General features: G+C 36.8%; 1 protein-coding gene across 14 annotated transcripts in view; it reads left to right on the top strand.

Moving 5' to 3' along the window:
- MAST2 (microtubule associated serine/threonine kinase 2) overlaps window positions 1-14,676 on the top strand; it is a 205,324-nt gene that overhangs the window by 43,518 nt on the left and 147,130 nt on the right. Inside the window, exons 1-3 of one of the 14 annotated variants that reach the window (XM_075424586.1) lie at window positions 4,096-4,187; window positions 5,115-5,442; window positions 5,941-6,042. The exons of 6 other annotated variants lie outside the window; for them this stretch is intronic. In XM_075424586.1, the coding sequence (XP_075280701.1) occupies window positions 5,416-5,442; window positions 5,941-6,042 (129 nt within the window). In that variant the 5' untranslated portion in view covers window positions 4,096-4,187; window positions 5,115-5,415. Of the gene's footprint in view, window positions 1-4,095; window positions 6,043-14,676 lie in introns of those variants that run through there. 7 more of the 14 variants (XM_075424584.1, XM_075424583.1, XM_075424592.1 and 4 more) reach the window with 7 other exon arrangements.

The raw sequence follows: 14,676 nt of genomic DNA, 5'->3' as shown, positions 1-14,676 counted from the left end.
CCCTTGTTGACGGCAAATTTACATTTCTATGGAAGATTAGTGGGTGTGCCGCCTTTCATAATCTATTGAATGTGGGGGATGGGGCCGTCTTGCCCAGGAATCTAAACCTAACAAACTGGAAACAGAAAATGCACTGTGAAAGCCTGATTATGTAAACCATGAGGATTTTAGACATTTTTTTTTTTTCAGCATTTCTTCTCTCTGGACCAAGCCTCATAAGCGGAGTTTGTTGTGGTTCAGAATGAGTTCCCGTTATGGTTCATTGTTAATGTGCAGCTTTGCTCCAAAGGTCTTAGTTTATCAAACTGAATCTTGTAAATAGGCAAGAAATCCAGAAGAATTCAGACAAGCTGTCAGGCGAGTTTCCGTAGGTTGACTGCCAAGTTTGATTTTTTTTTTTTTTAAAACAAGTTACCTCATCAACCTTCCTTGTTACACTAGTCTGTCAGTTTATCTCAAAGGGACACATTTTAAAATCTCCAGATAAACATAGCTTGATCAAAATAAATTTAAAAAAAAAAAAAAAAAACCAAACCCAAAAAACCACACAATGAAGTTTCAGATTGACAGTGAAACATTTGGCTCATTTTGGTTGCACAGACAAATGTTACCAAAGACTTAAAAAAAAAAAAAAATCCACTGAAAGTGTCAGCTGATAATCTTTCAGAAAGTGATCTTTTTTCCCAGCAGACAATATGTAAGGAAATGTTATATCTTTAAGGTTTGCCACAGCTTGATCTTCTGTTGCTTTTAGTTTTGGCTAGAATAAGAAATATAATTGAGTCATGAAAAATGTGAATTTTGAATCTCAGTGTTTTAGATCGGGTGATTTTACACAGATACATCTTTGTGCATATATATACATGCACTCTGATGTAGTAGATACAGACTCCTTTCTTATTTATCCCCCTTTGCGGTTGGTTTGGTCATCAGAAAATGTGACTAATAGGATAACAGCTTATTCACAAGTTCTCAATTATTTTTTTGTAAGATGTATTGTACATAGGAACAATCACACTACTTCATAGCGACTTCCTGTGGTCATTGCTTTCCTAACTGTGAAATTGGTATGCCTTTGGTCATCATCTGCTGATGCTATTTGAAAACCCGTGGGCTACAGAATAACTGAAAGAATTGTTGCTTTGATTATACTGAAGTTAATGCATGGAAAACTCCAGTCATCTTCGAATGGTTATTGGAACTGTTCTCAGATTTTTCTTTTACAAGACAGGAGTAATAGATTTTGGTAGTAGGCAGTGGAATTAGGTCTGAATCAGCATGGGTGAGAAGAGATTTCTTCTTATCAACAGAAATGAAAAGCTGACCAAAATCTAAGTGCAGACCCTCCCTAGAGTTTTGCTCTGAGACATAGGGTTGGTTGCTGTCTAGCATTTAGGGAGTAAAATTCTAGGTCATCTTAATATTCTTGAATATTTTGTCATACTTGTGGTCTTTCCTGTGATAAGTAAAGGAGACTGAGTTCCTGAAGTCTTTTAACTCTGATCTTTTTCTACCCTGAAAACATTTTTTTTGTATCTTTCCATTTTGTCAGTACTTATCTTGAAATATACATAACAGATATAATTTTCCATAATGATCTCATCAATATCATATACAGAGACTATACCACTTGTTTATGAGATGTAAGTTCTTTTGGTCTGTTCAGGGCTTACATGACCTGTCATAGCTATCACACTATTTTTAGAATCATTCTTCAGTTCGCATTTTCACTGTTACTCCTAGTTTCTTTGTGGAGTTGATGCCTTTTAGGATGCAAGATATTGTTGTCTTCAGCAAGCACTACCTTTGTGCATTCTACTTAAATAAAAACATAGAGTGATTATACTGGGTGAGCCCATTAGCTTATCTCTGATAGCAGGTGTCTAAGGCAGAGTCTCTTCCCAGAATACTTACAGCTCTTTGTGCCTCTGGATTGTCTTCAGTGTATTTTCCTCTTTTAAGAGTTCTTGGCAGATTCTTCAATGAATTTGTCCAAAGGCTTTTAGCCATGCTTGTGATCCCCCTCGCCTTTCACAGCAGAAAATAGCCCAATGTGACTATTGTGTAAAGCAGTACCTTCTTTTGTTTCTTTGGAAATTGCTATTAGCCTCATTTAATTCATCCCGGTAATGGCAAGCTGATAAGCTGTCCTCCCCTGCTTCTCAGATGAACCATTGCAGGAACATGCTTACCGGAAGTCAACGGCTCCTTCCATTTCTTGATGTCTTCAGATCAAGATTGAATAGCTTTTTCAGAGAGGGAGCTGCAGCCAAACAGGAGTTGTTGGATTATGTCCAAATGATCCCAATACCACACCACCCTTTTTCTTTCTTTGCGGAGCAAAGCAAAGTTTTCCCTGAATTGTTAATTTGATGGAGGAAGAAAGAATTAGGAGCTTACTGAAGTTATTGGTGAACAAACTTTGAATTCCCTCTTCTTATCCTCCTTCCTAATTTTTTTTTAGTGAAGTTGAGTGCTAAGTTAGATACTGTAATTCATAGAAGGATTCTGATATTACATGACCTCCTTATTTTCAGTTTTTCTTCTGATAAACAGATATTTTATTAGACCCTTTCTAAATGCTGCCTGCATCTGAAAACTGTTGGACAAATGTTTTCTGATTACCTTTTTATATAATTGATAAAGTTAGATTTTGTGTACTTCAGTTTCTTTAATATCTTTCAGTAATATATCTCTTAGTGAAATGTCTTACACAAATACATTCTCATCTTTCATTGCAGACCTATGTGCAGACCTTTTAGGATGTTAAAATGAATGTCTAAGGATGGTGTAATATCTTGATGAAATGACAGATAGATTTCTAAAGGTAGTATTTTGTAAGCAAAATTTTCCATGCAGAGAGTTGCTTTTAAATTCCATTTGTCCTTTGCTTGATTCACTTTGGTACTAAGTATTCTCTCACACCCTCTTTCACCATTGCTTTTCTGTGGTAGATTTTGTTGAAGGAAGAAAAAGGGAGAGTGGATGAGTGTTAACAGTTAAATAGGAGGGAAGAAAAGGTGGTCACCACGTTTGGGATCTTTTTGGTGGTGGTTTTTGATCTGACATTTAAATTGTTTGCTCTGAAGAAGGGAAGGGGAGAGGGAAGCTAGAGGAAAAACCATGCCTGCTTTTTTCCAGCAGCCCTGATTGGCTTCTCTACCCCAGAAGCTGTGTAAGTGTGGCAGGCAGCCAATTTGAAAGCACTCTCCCCAGGAAAGCTTGAAATTTGGAAGAGAACAGATGATTCTCATGGTATTTTAAGACTCGTGCCAGCCTCAATCAATTGTAAGTCACTTGTGAAGACATTTCAAGAATTGGCAATATCTGAATATTAAGGTAAATAATCCAGGAAGGATTAGAGAGAGAGAGAGAGAGATATATATATATATGCTAATGAGAATGTTTTCAGTTATGTTATAGAAATAAGAGGGGTTATATGCTATTGTTATCAGGCTTAAACCTTTTCATTTAGTGGTTGATTTAGGACACAAATACAATGTGAATGGTATTGCATAATTGTTAAGACTTGTTGATTCCTCTCAGTGTATGTTGTTTAATCCTGGTAAGATCAATGATGCTGTTAGTGTATGGTGTAATATAAATATTCCTAAAATCTATTATAAACCAAAATAAACTGCAAAATGCATGTAATTACATGTATCTGTGCATGCCAAAATGTTTTGTTTCTATGGGATTTTTAAAGTAAAAATAGAAATTGTTGGATGCTAATGTCTGGTAAGTGAAGTTATAGTTGTTGTTATATTTTTTCCGAGGAAGCTTATGTGATAGCAGAATCCAGGAAGTCATACTGAAATCCATCATAAATAGTATCACAGTGAAGAAATGTGATCATCGTATCTTTCAGTCTGCTTTTAAACAGAGCTGTATCTGTATTTTTATGTTGCAGTCTCCCTGGTGATGTATTCTGAAGTTCTCATGCAGAGTTCTGTGCATGGCTTGATGTTTTCCAGTTGTATTTGCAAATGATGATACTGTTCCTTTAAAATCAAGTGGCTCATTGAGTTGTTTTTACTAGCGCGATGCTTTTTATATGGTACAGTATACTCCATGCAAATGAGCTGCCTGCTCAGCCTCTGTGCGGCTGCTTGCCCTGTTGGGGAGCTCACAAAGACTCGGCAGACCTAATTCAGCATTCAGTTGTTTAAAACGGCAGATGGAAGGAGGTATCGGCAAGATGAGGATTTATTAGCTACTCACAATAAAAGACCACACTCGCTCTGCAGCGGATCAGAAAAAGCCTGGTGAATGGGATTGAGTTGTATCTGCTTTCAGCTGACTTTACAATGATGTGTTTAGCTCGTGTGACTCGGTCACTTAGCATGAAGATCAGCTAAAGATTTCCATGTAAATATATATTCCTTTAAGCACCATCAACCTGTGTGCTTGTATTGAGACTTTTTTTGGTTTGCAGCTGTCATAACTGTGGGAACAGGAACACTTCATCAAGCTGTGGTAGGCAGCCTACGGTCTGAGCTCTCGTTGTTGCATTTGCACACTTCAGGACGTCTGGCTGAAATCCCCTCATAAACACAGCTCTTGATGAAGTTGGATTTCTTTTATTTATCTCATGAAATCCTTCAGAGGCTGAAATTAGGTTCTTTTTAAATATGGTATTTATATTCTGAAGTTATAAATAGGCTTTTCCTAAGCTTTTATCAGGAGATGATATCTGTTGCTTTAGCTTTCTGCTAAAAAAATTGAAGGTCGTTGCGGCAGTAGGTTGTTCATTATATTTGCAGTATTTCCTTTTTTCCTTTCTAATATAGAAAGGGCATGTGTAGGACAAAGGCTCCTTGATGTGCTCAGTAATTTAAATAATACTGGGATGAACATATCTAGATTTTTATTTTTCTTGAAATGGTGTTTGTTATAGCTAGAAGTGTTATCGTTGTTTATTTTTCAACACAGACTAACAGCTCATTTTAAAATGTGATTGGCATACTGTACATAAAAGGGCAAAGCCTTTTTTGACCTTGCTGGAGTTGTCTGTGTGAAGGTAGCTGGAAAACAGAAACTGCAGGACAGAGTGAAAAAGCCTCAGCTGAACTGTGCTTTTTCTCTTTTTTGCCTTTTTGCCATGGATGACGAAGAGGGAAGGGCTTCTTAAGACAGCTCTGTCAGTGATGAATAGATGAATGAATTCTTAAATGTTCAGAACTTGCAACGTGTGTTAGAGACCCTTCAGCACGTGAGAGTTGCAAGATCTCAGCAATGAACTAAAGAATGTGCCGTGTCTGCTGCATACGAGGAGGAGACCAGCATACCTCAGAGATAGCAGAAACAAAAGAATGTGCGACAGTATCTGAAGAATCTGACATTCGCTTTGTCGTACAAAGGAGTAAAGGAAGATTTCAAAATTTGGAAAAATAAAATTTCTATTTTTTCATAGTGATGTTTTTCCATATTTTAAATAGTACTGTATCCTATGTGTCCACGGAATTGAATTTTTAGTAAGTGTGACCCTGTGTTTTTTAAAGGAAATGTGACCTGGATTTTGTGAGCTTGTCATGAACAGTAAATTAAGGCAGCTGTTGTAGTTTACTGATCCCTTATAGCAGCTCAAGTAAATTGAAATGAAGCAAAAATATGTGTATGTGGGATCTGAATTAAATTCCACTCTTTGGCCTTACATGGAGTTGTGGATTATTATATGTTTCTAGACAGTTGTGTATATGACGGGAATGAGACATGCAACCTTGAAAAGATTTAGGAAAGTCGAACAGATTTTTCCCAATGTGACCTGCTATATCTGCCACAAAAGAGACAGACAAAATTAAGTACAGATAGTCAGAGACTGTGGCTGCAGTTCTTCATGACAGGCAAGTGAAAGACCATGTCCTATTTTTAGCGAGTGGACGGAGGGGGGGGAACGAGGTGGAGAAAAGTTTGAAAATAATGGACTTCTTTAACAGTTAGAGAGCAAAGCTAGCCAGAAGCAAGCGAGCTTTAGCAGGAATTTGTGATCAGCAGAGACGAAATATGGATGATTCAAGTATTCTTCGAAGAAGAGGGCTACAGGTAAGTGTAGTGTTCAGTTTGCTTTTTTTTCTCCTGCTTGCAATGTCGACAGTCTCAAAAATGATGACAATCTTTTGAAGTAAATCAGATTGACTGAGTACATAACAGTGATGCTAGTATTTGAGTTTTTCTATTTTCTCCTACTGTATATTAATTCAAAATAGGCTTTTGTATAAAGTAATAAAATATAGTTTGTTAATTTCCTGGTTTATATCCAGTAGTCTTGTGAATATTCTTATGGAAAGAAGTGAAGTCTAAACTATAAGGCTTACCTTATTTTTGAAACTTCAATTTTACAAATACTTACAAAAATTAAGTGACTTTTCAGGCTTGCCTTAGAGTAGCCGTTTTAGTTAAGCATTACTTAGAAATTAAATGCCAAAGCAGAGTGAATGTTTTTAATTTAGAACCATGCTTCTCTATTACTTCAAATGCACAGTGATCCAAAACCAGAATGCAATTCTACAAAGCAAATAATATTTATATTTTATTTTCAACAACTATCATTAAGTTGAAATAAATACTACTGCAGTTTGTTTTGAACTTTAACATACTAGTGAAGTTTTAGTTCATAGTGGTGCTGTGGAAGTTTTAGTCAATTGCAATAGTATGACAAATATGGTAATCTGTGGTAGTGTCAATGGCATATGACGACTGAACTGATTCTTATGGAGTAAAGCAGCTGGAAGTAAGCAAGCTCCAAAATCTTGTGTAAGCTGGGCATGGAATAGGTTTTTGCTTGAACACACCATGTTCTTTTTTTTTTGCATTATAATGCAATAAAGCCTATTACGTACTTGCTAGCATAAATAATTGTTTATAGACCGTGGACCTTGCCTATTACACAATAGGGCAGGCATGGTTAATTTAACTTCCTTTGAGGAAAATAAATTTACCATTTTAACATACTACCATTCATGTCCTACGCTTTAAGGCAATTACAGAATGATTGTTTCATGATCTGAAGATGTTCTATGTCTCACCTTTTTATATTTTGTGTATATTTTGATTTTTCTTTGTGCCAGCTTATTAATATTACTGAAGTAGTTTGACACAGTGGGCTGCATATAACATGGTGACAGTGTGTCATGGTAGTGCATTTGCTCATCATAAAATTAACTGTATTTAATTTTTGTATAACTGAGTATATAGGAATAAGATACTTATTTTCTATGTATTTAACTGGTCAGCTGTTCATAACCAAGAAAATTGTTTCTGAGCACAGATAATCAACATTTTTCAAGCCCTGTATGCTGATGGTTTAGACCTTTCCTGAGCCTAGAATTTCTCTGGGATGCTGTTTGTTTGATGTGTTCAGGAGTGGTTTTCATGATGATGGTTCAGGGGAGTACTGGAAAAGGAAGAGAGCTTGGAGGAGCCCAGATGCCTACCAGTGGCAGCAAAAGACATGCTGGAAGTGAGAATGCATTTCCCTGGTTTAACTGTATAGTCTGGTGGAATTTGATAATTTTAGCAGTCTTGAGTATTTACTGTCTATATGTGGTGTTATGTCCGTACACACTTGGTAGGTATGTATAAATACTCAGGCATATATAGAGATGTAATTGATATCTACATTAAAAATGCTTCAGGAACTGAGGCGATGTGCTAAAAGGGCATCAGGAAGCAGGGCAGATGTGTCAGTCTAAAAGGAGTTACGTTGGGCTTCCCCCCCCCCCGCATCTTGGAGTAGACTTTGTAGAAGAAACTGTGGCTCAGAAAAGTGACCATTTTATAGATAACTTCAAATTTAAAAGTTAGAAGAAATTAAAAAGCTGTTGGTTCATGTTGGCACTGCCACAAAGCAATATGTTTTAATTACTTTTTTTGGAGTAGCTGGGTGATAATATTTTGGAAAGCCACTGATGAAAAAAATTACTTTCGTAGTTCAAACTGGATGTTGGTGGCTTTTAAAATGAACATCACAGCCTAAATTAGGTCCTCTAATCTAACCTCTCAGCTCAAAGCTATGCTAATTCCAAAGTTATGTCAGCTTATTGAAGGTCTTGTCCAGGCTAGTCCTGAGTATTTCTAGGGTTGGAGATTTTGCAGCCTTTCTTGGCACCTGTTCTGGTACTTAATCACTTGCACTGTGAAAATACTGTTTCCATTATATTTTGGTATAGAACAACACTTTCAACAACCTGTTAGTACTATTTCATGTAATATTTACAAATTGACCACTGAAGATTGATTGAGATGAACAAATTGATTATCTTAGTGTTGTCCCGTTCCCCGCCCGCCCCCAGTGGTCGATGTTCCTGTTTTATCTTGATAACCTCTGATTTTGGGGGGGGGGCTGTTTTTAACACAGTTGATTTAGCAAAGCCACATCAGTACAAGTCTGAGACTGCCGTGTTTTAGGGGTTTTGTCTTTTTTTGTTTGCATATCTTCCTGCTCGTTTGGCATGTTATATGATGGAATTCTTTTTATTTTTTGGTGATGTTTCAGTCTTCCTTCTCTTCTGCCTTCCCCCTGTTGCTGCTTGTAACTGAGTTCTCAGTATAAAGACAACGAACATACCTCTTTCCTTTTGTGTGTTATTCCTGCTGACTAACAAAAGCAATAGGGTTTTTTTGTTTTCCTTTTTTCTGTCGCTATGGAGAGCACTATCTATAAGGCAATAGTCTCAATTTCCAGGTGCTTTTCCAGTCTCCCCACTCTTTGTTCATATGAACAGAAGTTTTTAATCTAACTGTTACTGGATCAAACTCTTTTTCTCTAACCTTTCTGAAGTTTCTTTCACTTTGCTTTCTCTGTTTATTTTGCAAGTATTGTTGGTCTATCCCTTTCTTATTTTCAATGGTCACCTGTTCAAGGACCTGGGTTGCATGACTTTCAGGTTTCCTTGTGCTTGTCTCTCACAGGTGGCTTACTCTTTCAAAACCAATTCTTTTTTTCCCTGTTAAATAAAGCATTCACCACCAGCAGCTCTTCCTGTTCTCTAAAAAATGCGTGTACAAGTTTTGCTTGTGCTTCTTGTTACCTCCCTTACTTGAAACACACTTGATATCACTACTGTGCTACTTTCTGTCTTCTCTGGGAACACTCTTCTGCTGTGATCCCTGCGGTAAATAGTCATGTGGTAGTGTAAGCAGATAACCTAAAGGAACAGGACTTGTTCCTGCAGGCAAAGTCAGTATATTGGCACACGACCTATCTATATCGCCTTCCTCATTCTTTCAGTCTGTTTTTGTTGCATCCTGTTTGGTGTCACAAATTTGGCCCACAGATTTGTTATAGTGAAATATGTGGAAATGAAGATCCAGGATGGCAAATCAGATTTTCTGTGTATGTATAAATATATATAGATATAAATATACACACATAGCATGCTCACAGTCTGATGTAGCTGTGCAATAGTATTGACGGAAGGCTGAGAAAGTGGTTCTAATAATGGAATATTCTTTTAATTTCTAGGCTTTCATTTTAGGTAATGAACTTGGACTATTGATGTAAGGTACTGCCTAGGGACAAGTGCTAATGCAGGTAGTGGAGCTGCTTCTGCTGCATTGGGCAGCGATCTGTATTCTTTTAGTTACTTGTCGTGATGCAAAATATATCGTGATGCTAGTTACAAGTGTTATGAGGCTACCTAGGTTTGTTATTGTTCCCTGTACATGTGTATCATTTGTTGTTGGCATTTTTGTACAGATGAAAGTAGTAGCACCCAGTGAGTCCATGCGAAGATGAGCTAGTATTTTGAACATAATAATGTACTAGAAATTTGTGTGTGGTTTTTTTTTTTTTTGCATTGTGGTAGCTGCTGCATGTATGCTTTTACTCTTCTTGCAGGTGCAAAAAATTAGTTTCTATCCCCAAAATCCTTACCAGAAAGTGCAAGTAAGAAAAGTAGTGGAGAGTGTGATATTACAAGTTTCAGATACTTGTCAGGGTGTTTATATTCTGCATTTGTGGTGCTTGAGCAGTATTCAGATGTGGTTGGACATTATCATCACCACAGTTATCTGCATCCACATCTTCATACAGAGTGCCTCCTTTCCTTTTCTGCTGAAATTCGGGCTAAGTTCGACTAGTTAATTTACTTTGTTGGACCTTTTCTGTGCGGGTTTCAGTGCAGATGAGAAACACAAACTGCATTGCAGTGCTTGAATATGTTTATCTTGGCTAGTGCCTTTTACTACACAGCATTTGGCTAAAAAATATAAAATGTATAAAAAAAACCCCAGTAGAATGATTTTTTTTTTCATGCTAAAGGTAAATCTTACGTTTTCCTCCTGGGGCGGTGGGGAAGTAGGGCATGGAGAATATTTGGTGAACTTGTTTTTGAGCTTACTTATTTTACTCAAGGGACTGAGTACTTTTTGTTTTGTTGTATGGAGAGAGGGTATCAGTGGTTACAGAAACTCTAAGCTTCAAGGTATTTAACAAGAGAAGGCTTACTATACTGTTCAGTTTTCTGTACAGTTTAAACCTTGTCTGGGACATCTTTGCACATAGAGACCCAGAAAATTGACATGTGCTTCAGTTTTGTTTCCTTAAGAGTGTCTTTAATAATTACTACAGATATTTTTTGCTGGCTGCAGATCTGGTTGCAAGATCTAAGAAAGCATGCCGTTATTAAGAATGTTGCTTTCTACACTATTTTTATAAAAAGTTAAAAGTAGAAATTGTGTTCTATAAAGGAAAAGAAGTGGTTTATAGTGAGGGGAGGCTGTGAATTGGGACTCAAAATTTGATTATGTTTTTGTTCTGCACTTTCAAAAGTTTTGAAATATGTATTAACTGAAAGGTTAATAGGTAAATTTTAAAATAACTTTAAAGTTTAACTTTAGCATGAAAATGCATGCATATGTACTCATGTGAAGATCTTCAGATGTTACCAGTCTGTTGGATCTGAGTTTTGAAACTGCCTGCTACAAGGTGTCCTGCTATGGGAAATATTGGCACCTGCTCCGGGGAGAAATCTAGCTTTGCTTTTACAGCCTTTAGAAGAAATATGACTTTGAGTGGTTTTTTAAAATTATATAGATTACTCTCATCTTTACACCTTTGATTCTTGTGGTGCATTTTTATTGAGTTACATGTCTTCTAGTGCTATGCTGAGCGGTGCAAACTCTCTGATAACTTCCAGTTACTCTACTCCCTCCACTCCTCCAGATCCTCACTTCAGTTCTGACCAAACACACCTTGGTCTGGCCTGGACTATATAATTTTCTTTGTGCTTGAGGCTTGGTGGGAGACAATGGAAAATATGCTGAAAGAAAACATTCAGGTTTTGAAGGAGACTGGTTTCTCTCCCATAGTAGAGGTTTATATCCTTTGGGATATCTATGATGTGTTTAAGAGGAACAAAGGAAAAAAGCCCTCACAAGTTGAGATAAAAAAGTTTGAGCATATTTCCTCATAATCTTTGAGGGGATTGTTTTAAATAGGATTATTCCAAAATCTTTGAATCATAAACAATATAAATTGGGTAATATTTCTCTTAATCAAGCTAAGCACTGGTGCATATGCTGGCTTCCCGTAATTACCAGTAGTGTTCTCATGTATACATGGAGTAATGGCTTTGCTCTGTTCTTAAGACAACAGAAGAATGACAATGTTATGTGTATAGCAAAGCTGGCTGGTCTGATTTGAAAGCTCAAGCTTAAGTGTTCTTTAGAGAGAAAAGACACAATTTTATTGAAATTATATTTGGAAAAAAATGTGGGTATTTGAGTTATGAAAGTTACCTGTGGAAGATAAGCTTAGAAACTTGGGGGTAAAGTTTCACATTTGAAGTCTGGAATAATTTACAGTGGTTTTCTGTAGTTACTTGTCATTATAGTTACTTGAAGAATTCAAAACTCCAAAAGAAAAATAAAATTTATCACGGAATATAATCACATTTTATTTCAAATTTAGATTCTTTGCATTAACAAGACTTATTTTATACTGCTTACAGACTTACCAGGATCATTAACTGAATCCACAGATCAGCTGTCCGCTGTAGGGCTTCCAGCAGTAATGATGTAGGCAGTCACCAGTTATATTGACCTCTGAAGAAGAGGTGGTAGTACAAGAAGATTAATAAAAATGATTGATGCAGATACTGAAATTGTAGACTTATGTTAGGATACAAAACATTGCATACTGTTTTTCTTTTGAAAATATTAGTTTAAAAAGAGTCATATTTTCAGGCTAACTTCAAAAGAAAGAAGATTTTATGCTCAGGCTTATTCCTATTCTCCCAGTAAATTTTCAACACCTGAAATTAATTAAAATTTGGTCTGGAGATGATGTCCAAAAGAGTCCAAGTTCTTCAGCTTCTGTGGAAATTAGCAACTGAGAGGAGCAGAGGGATCCACATTAGTGTTAGCACAGTGGTGAAAGCCAGACGAACTTGATGTTATACATAGGTTGGATGGTCTATAGCTAACTGGATAGTGATTTGCTCAGGTGGAGTGTCTGAAGGGACGTGAGTGAGGAGAAGGATTGGGGAACACTGACTACAGGCTAAAGGTTACTAGAATTCATTAACTAGATCAGTCATAAACAATTTGTTTTGACTACACTCAGTCTGTGGAAACAAATTGTGAAGTTTTATTATGCAAGTCCATTATAATCTAGTGCTTGGGTGCCATATGTTATAACATAGGAAAATGGATTGTTATGATGTTTATGATATACTATATCTCATTGTAGGACTGAGGGTTCATGCTCAGAGAGGTGTGGAGCATCGTTGATTTTTGGTGGATATCTGCCTGGCACGTGAGCTTTCACACTGATTTTTCAGGATTGATGCTTGTGGTCCACTTTGTAATGGAGCAGGAAATGGAACTGAGTTTGGGGAGCATATGCTTCTGGCATTTGCTTTGAAGACATTAGTAAATATACCAAGGGAAAAATGTGAAACCTTGTTAGAATAAAAAGTCCTTGAAATATGGACAAGGATAAAAGGTTAAATGGTTTGCTCAGGCAGAAAAGATAGCATTTAGCTGCTGTCTTCGGGGTATTGTTAAATTGGTCTGATAATTTGCTATAGTTATGCTTAAATAAGTGCTTTCAGTTTGTCAGTAACGACTTTGTGAATGCTTGCATAGCTGAACTAAACTTTATTTTCAGCCTGTGAGAAAAGATAAAAATGCCAGTAATTAATTCTGCTACTCCAGGAAGAAAGGTTTTGTTGGCAGATGACTGCGTGAAAGAATGGTTGTCTGTGTGTGCATCTGAGTCTAAGTAGATGTTGGACAAAGTGGTTCTTCCCAAAGATAAACAGCAATAACTTTTTCCTACATTTCATTGGCTTGAAAGTGTCTGCTTGATTGACTTGCTTGTTGCTAGGAGGGCACTAAGAACAGATTTTGCTGCTGCTGGTAGTTGCAGGGGTTGTTGTGTAGAGAGTGGCTTTTGTTTCTTTTCCTCGCCATTAGCCACTTGGAGTGCTTCACTTGTGTTAATATCACTTCATTTTGTACTTGCTTAATGCTAGAAATCCCAGATCTTAAAAGAAAGACTCGTTCTCCAGCCTAGCAACATAACATGCTGCTACTGTGCTGCAAGACTAGTGTTTAATCTGCTTATCTTTAATAGTCTTCACTGCTTACACAGACCCACTTACCTCTTTAATGAGAAGAAATGTCCTGCAGTGAGGCAGCATGTATTTTGCTTCTAGGCTTATGTCATCAACCTAGAAGTTGAAATTGGTTAGACTACTTTTTTATTTTCCTGTCAGTTCTGCTGATTATGGTTGGCTTTTCAGTTTCTCTAATACATTGAAAGATAGTGGGTTTTGTGAAAGGAAACCTAGTTAAAACATGCCAAGTCAGAATGTAATTTTTAAAAGCTATCAGTATTGATTGGGGCAGGTAACCCCTCATATTTTCAAGGGATAAATATCCCATCTTTGGATGCATCTTTGCGTTCTGAGTATTTGTAAATTCTGGCTACTAGCCAAATAAATGACAATAGCATATTATGAGTTGCAGTATTTCAATTACACCTAGAAAAGGCTCTCTAAAATGTCGAGACGTTCAAAGTCAGTTGTAAATATGTAGCAGTATTTCCCATATGATGTAGCAGTATTTCTCATACGAGTTAGCAGTTGTTCCTATTTTACTTTGTATTAAATCGCTTTACCCAAGCCATTAGTATTTATGGGACTTGTAAAAGGTACAGGATTTCACCATTTCTGGAATCAAGACAGAATAGGCTTTTCAAGGTTGGTTGTTCTTGAATTTCTAGAAGCTGTTACTAAAAAATATGGAGTAATTTGCAGACATCAAAGTGTGTCTGTGCAAAATTTATGTGGTGTTTTTGTGTGATTCTCTGAAGGATATGAGATTAAATCTTCAAATGGGGTTTATTTTTAAGAGTTGCACACCCTAGACTTTTTTTGATACGCATACTTGGCACAACAGTGAGATGCAGTTATCTCGATTACTTTATTCAGCAGCTTCGTGAGCAGCAAGGTCTTTTTGCCCACCAAAGCAGTGTGCAAATGCGACTGTTTTTCTCTTAGCATCCAAGACAGTTTTGGTATTCTCTGTAGTTTGTGTTCAGCTGTGTGGATACACTCTGAATTTTCAAATCTGTGAGTACACTTTGGCAGCCTTTTTCCTTATAGGAACAAACTGTTTAAAGTTTACATACTCTTTCAGGAATTGAAGCAATGGGGTTGGCTTTGGTGG

The sequence above is a fragment of the Opisthocomus hoazin genome, chromosome 6 (assembly GCF_030867145.1).
Source record: "Opisthocomus hoazin isolate bOpiHoa1 chromosome 6, bOpiHoa1.hap1, whole genome shotgun sequence".
In the NCBI taxonomy this organism is placed as follows: Eukaryota; Metazoa; Chordata; class Aves; order Opisthocomiformes; family Opisthocomidae; genus Opisthocomus; species Opisthocomus hoazin.
This window is presented reverse-complemented; position numbering and strand designations above follow the sequence as displayed.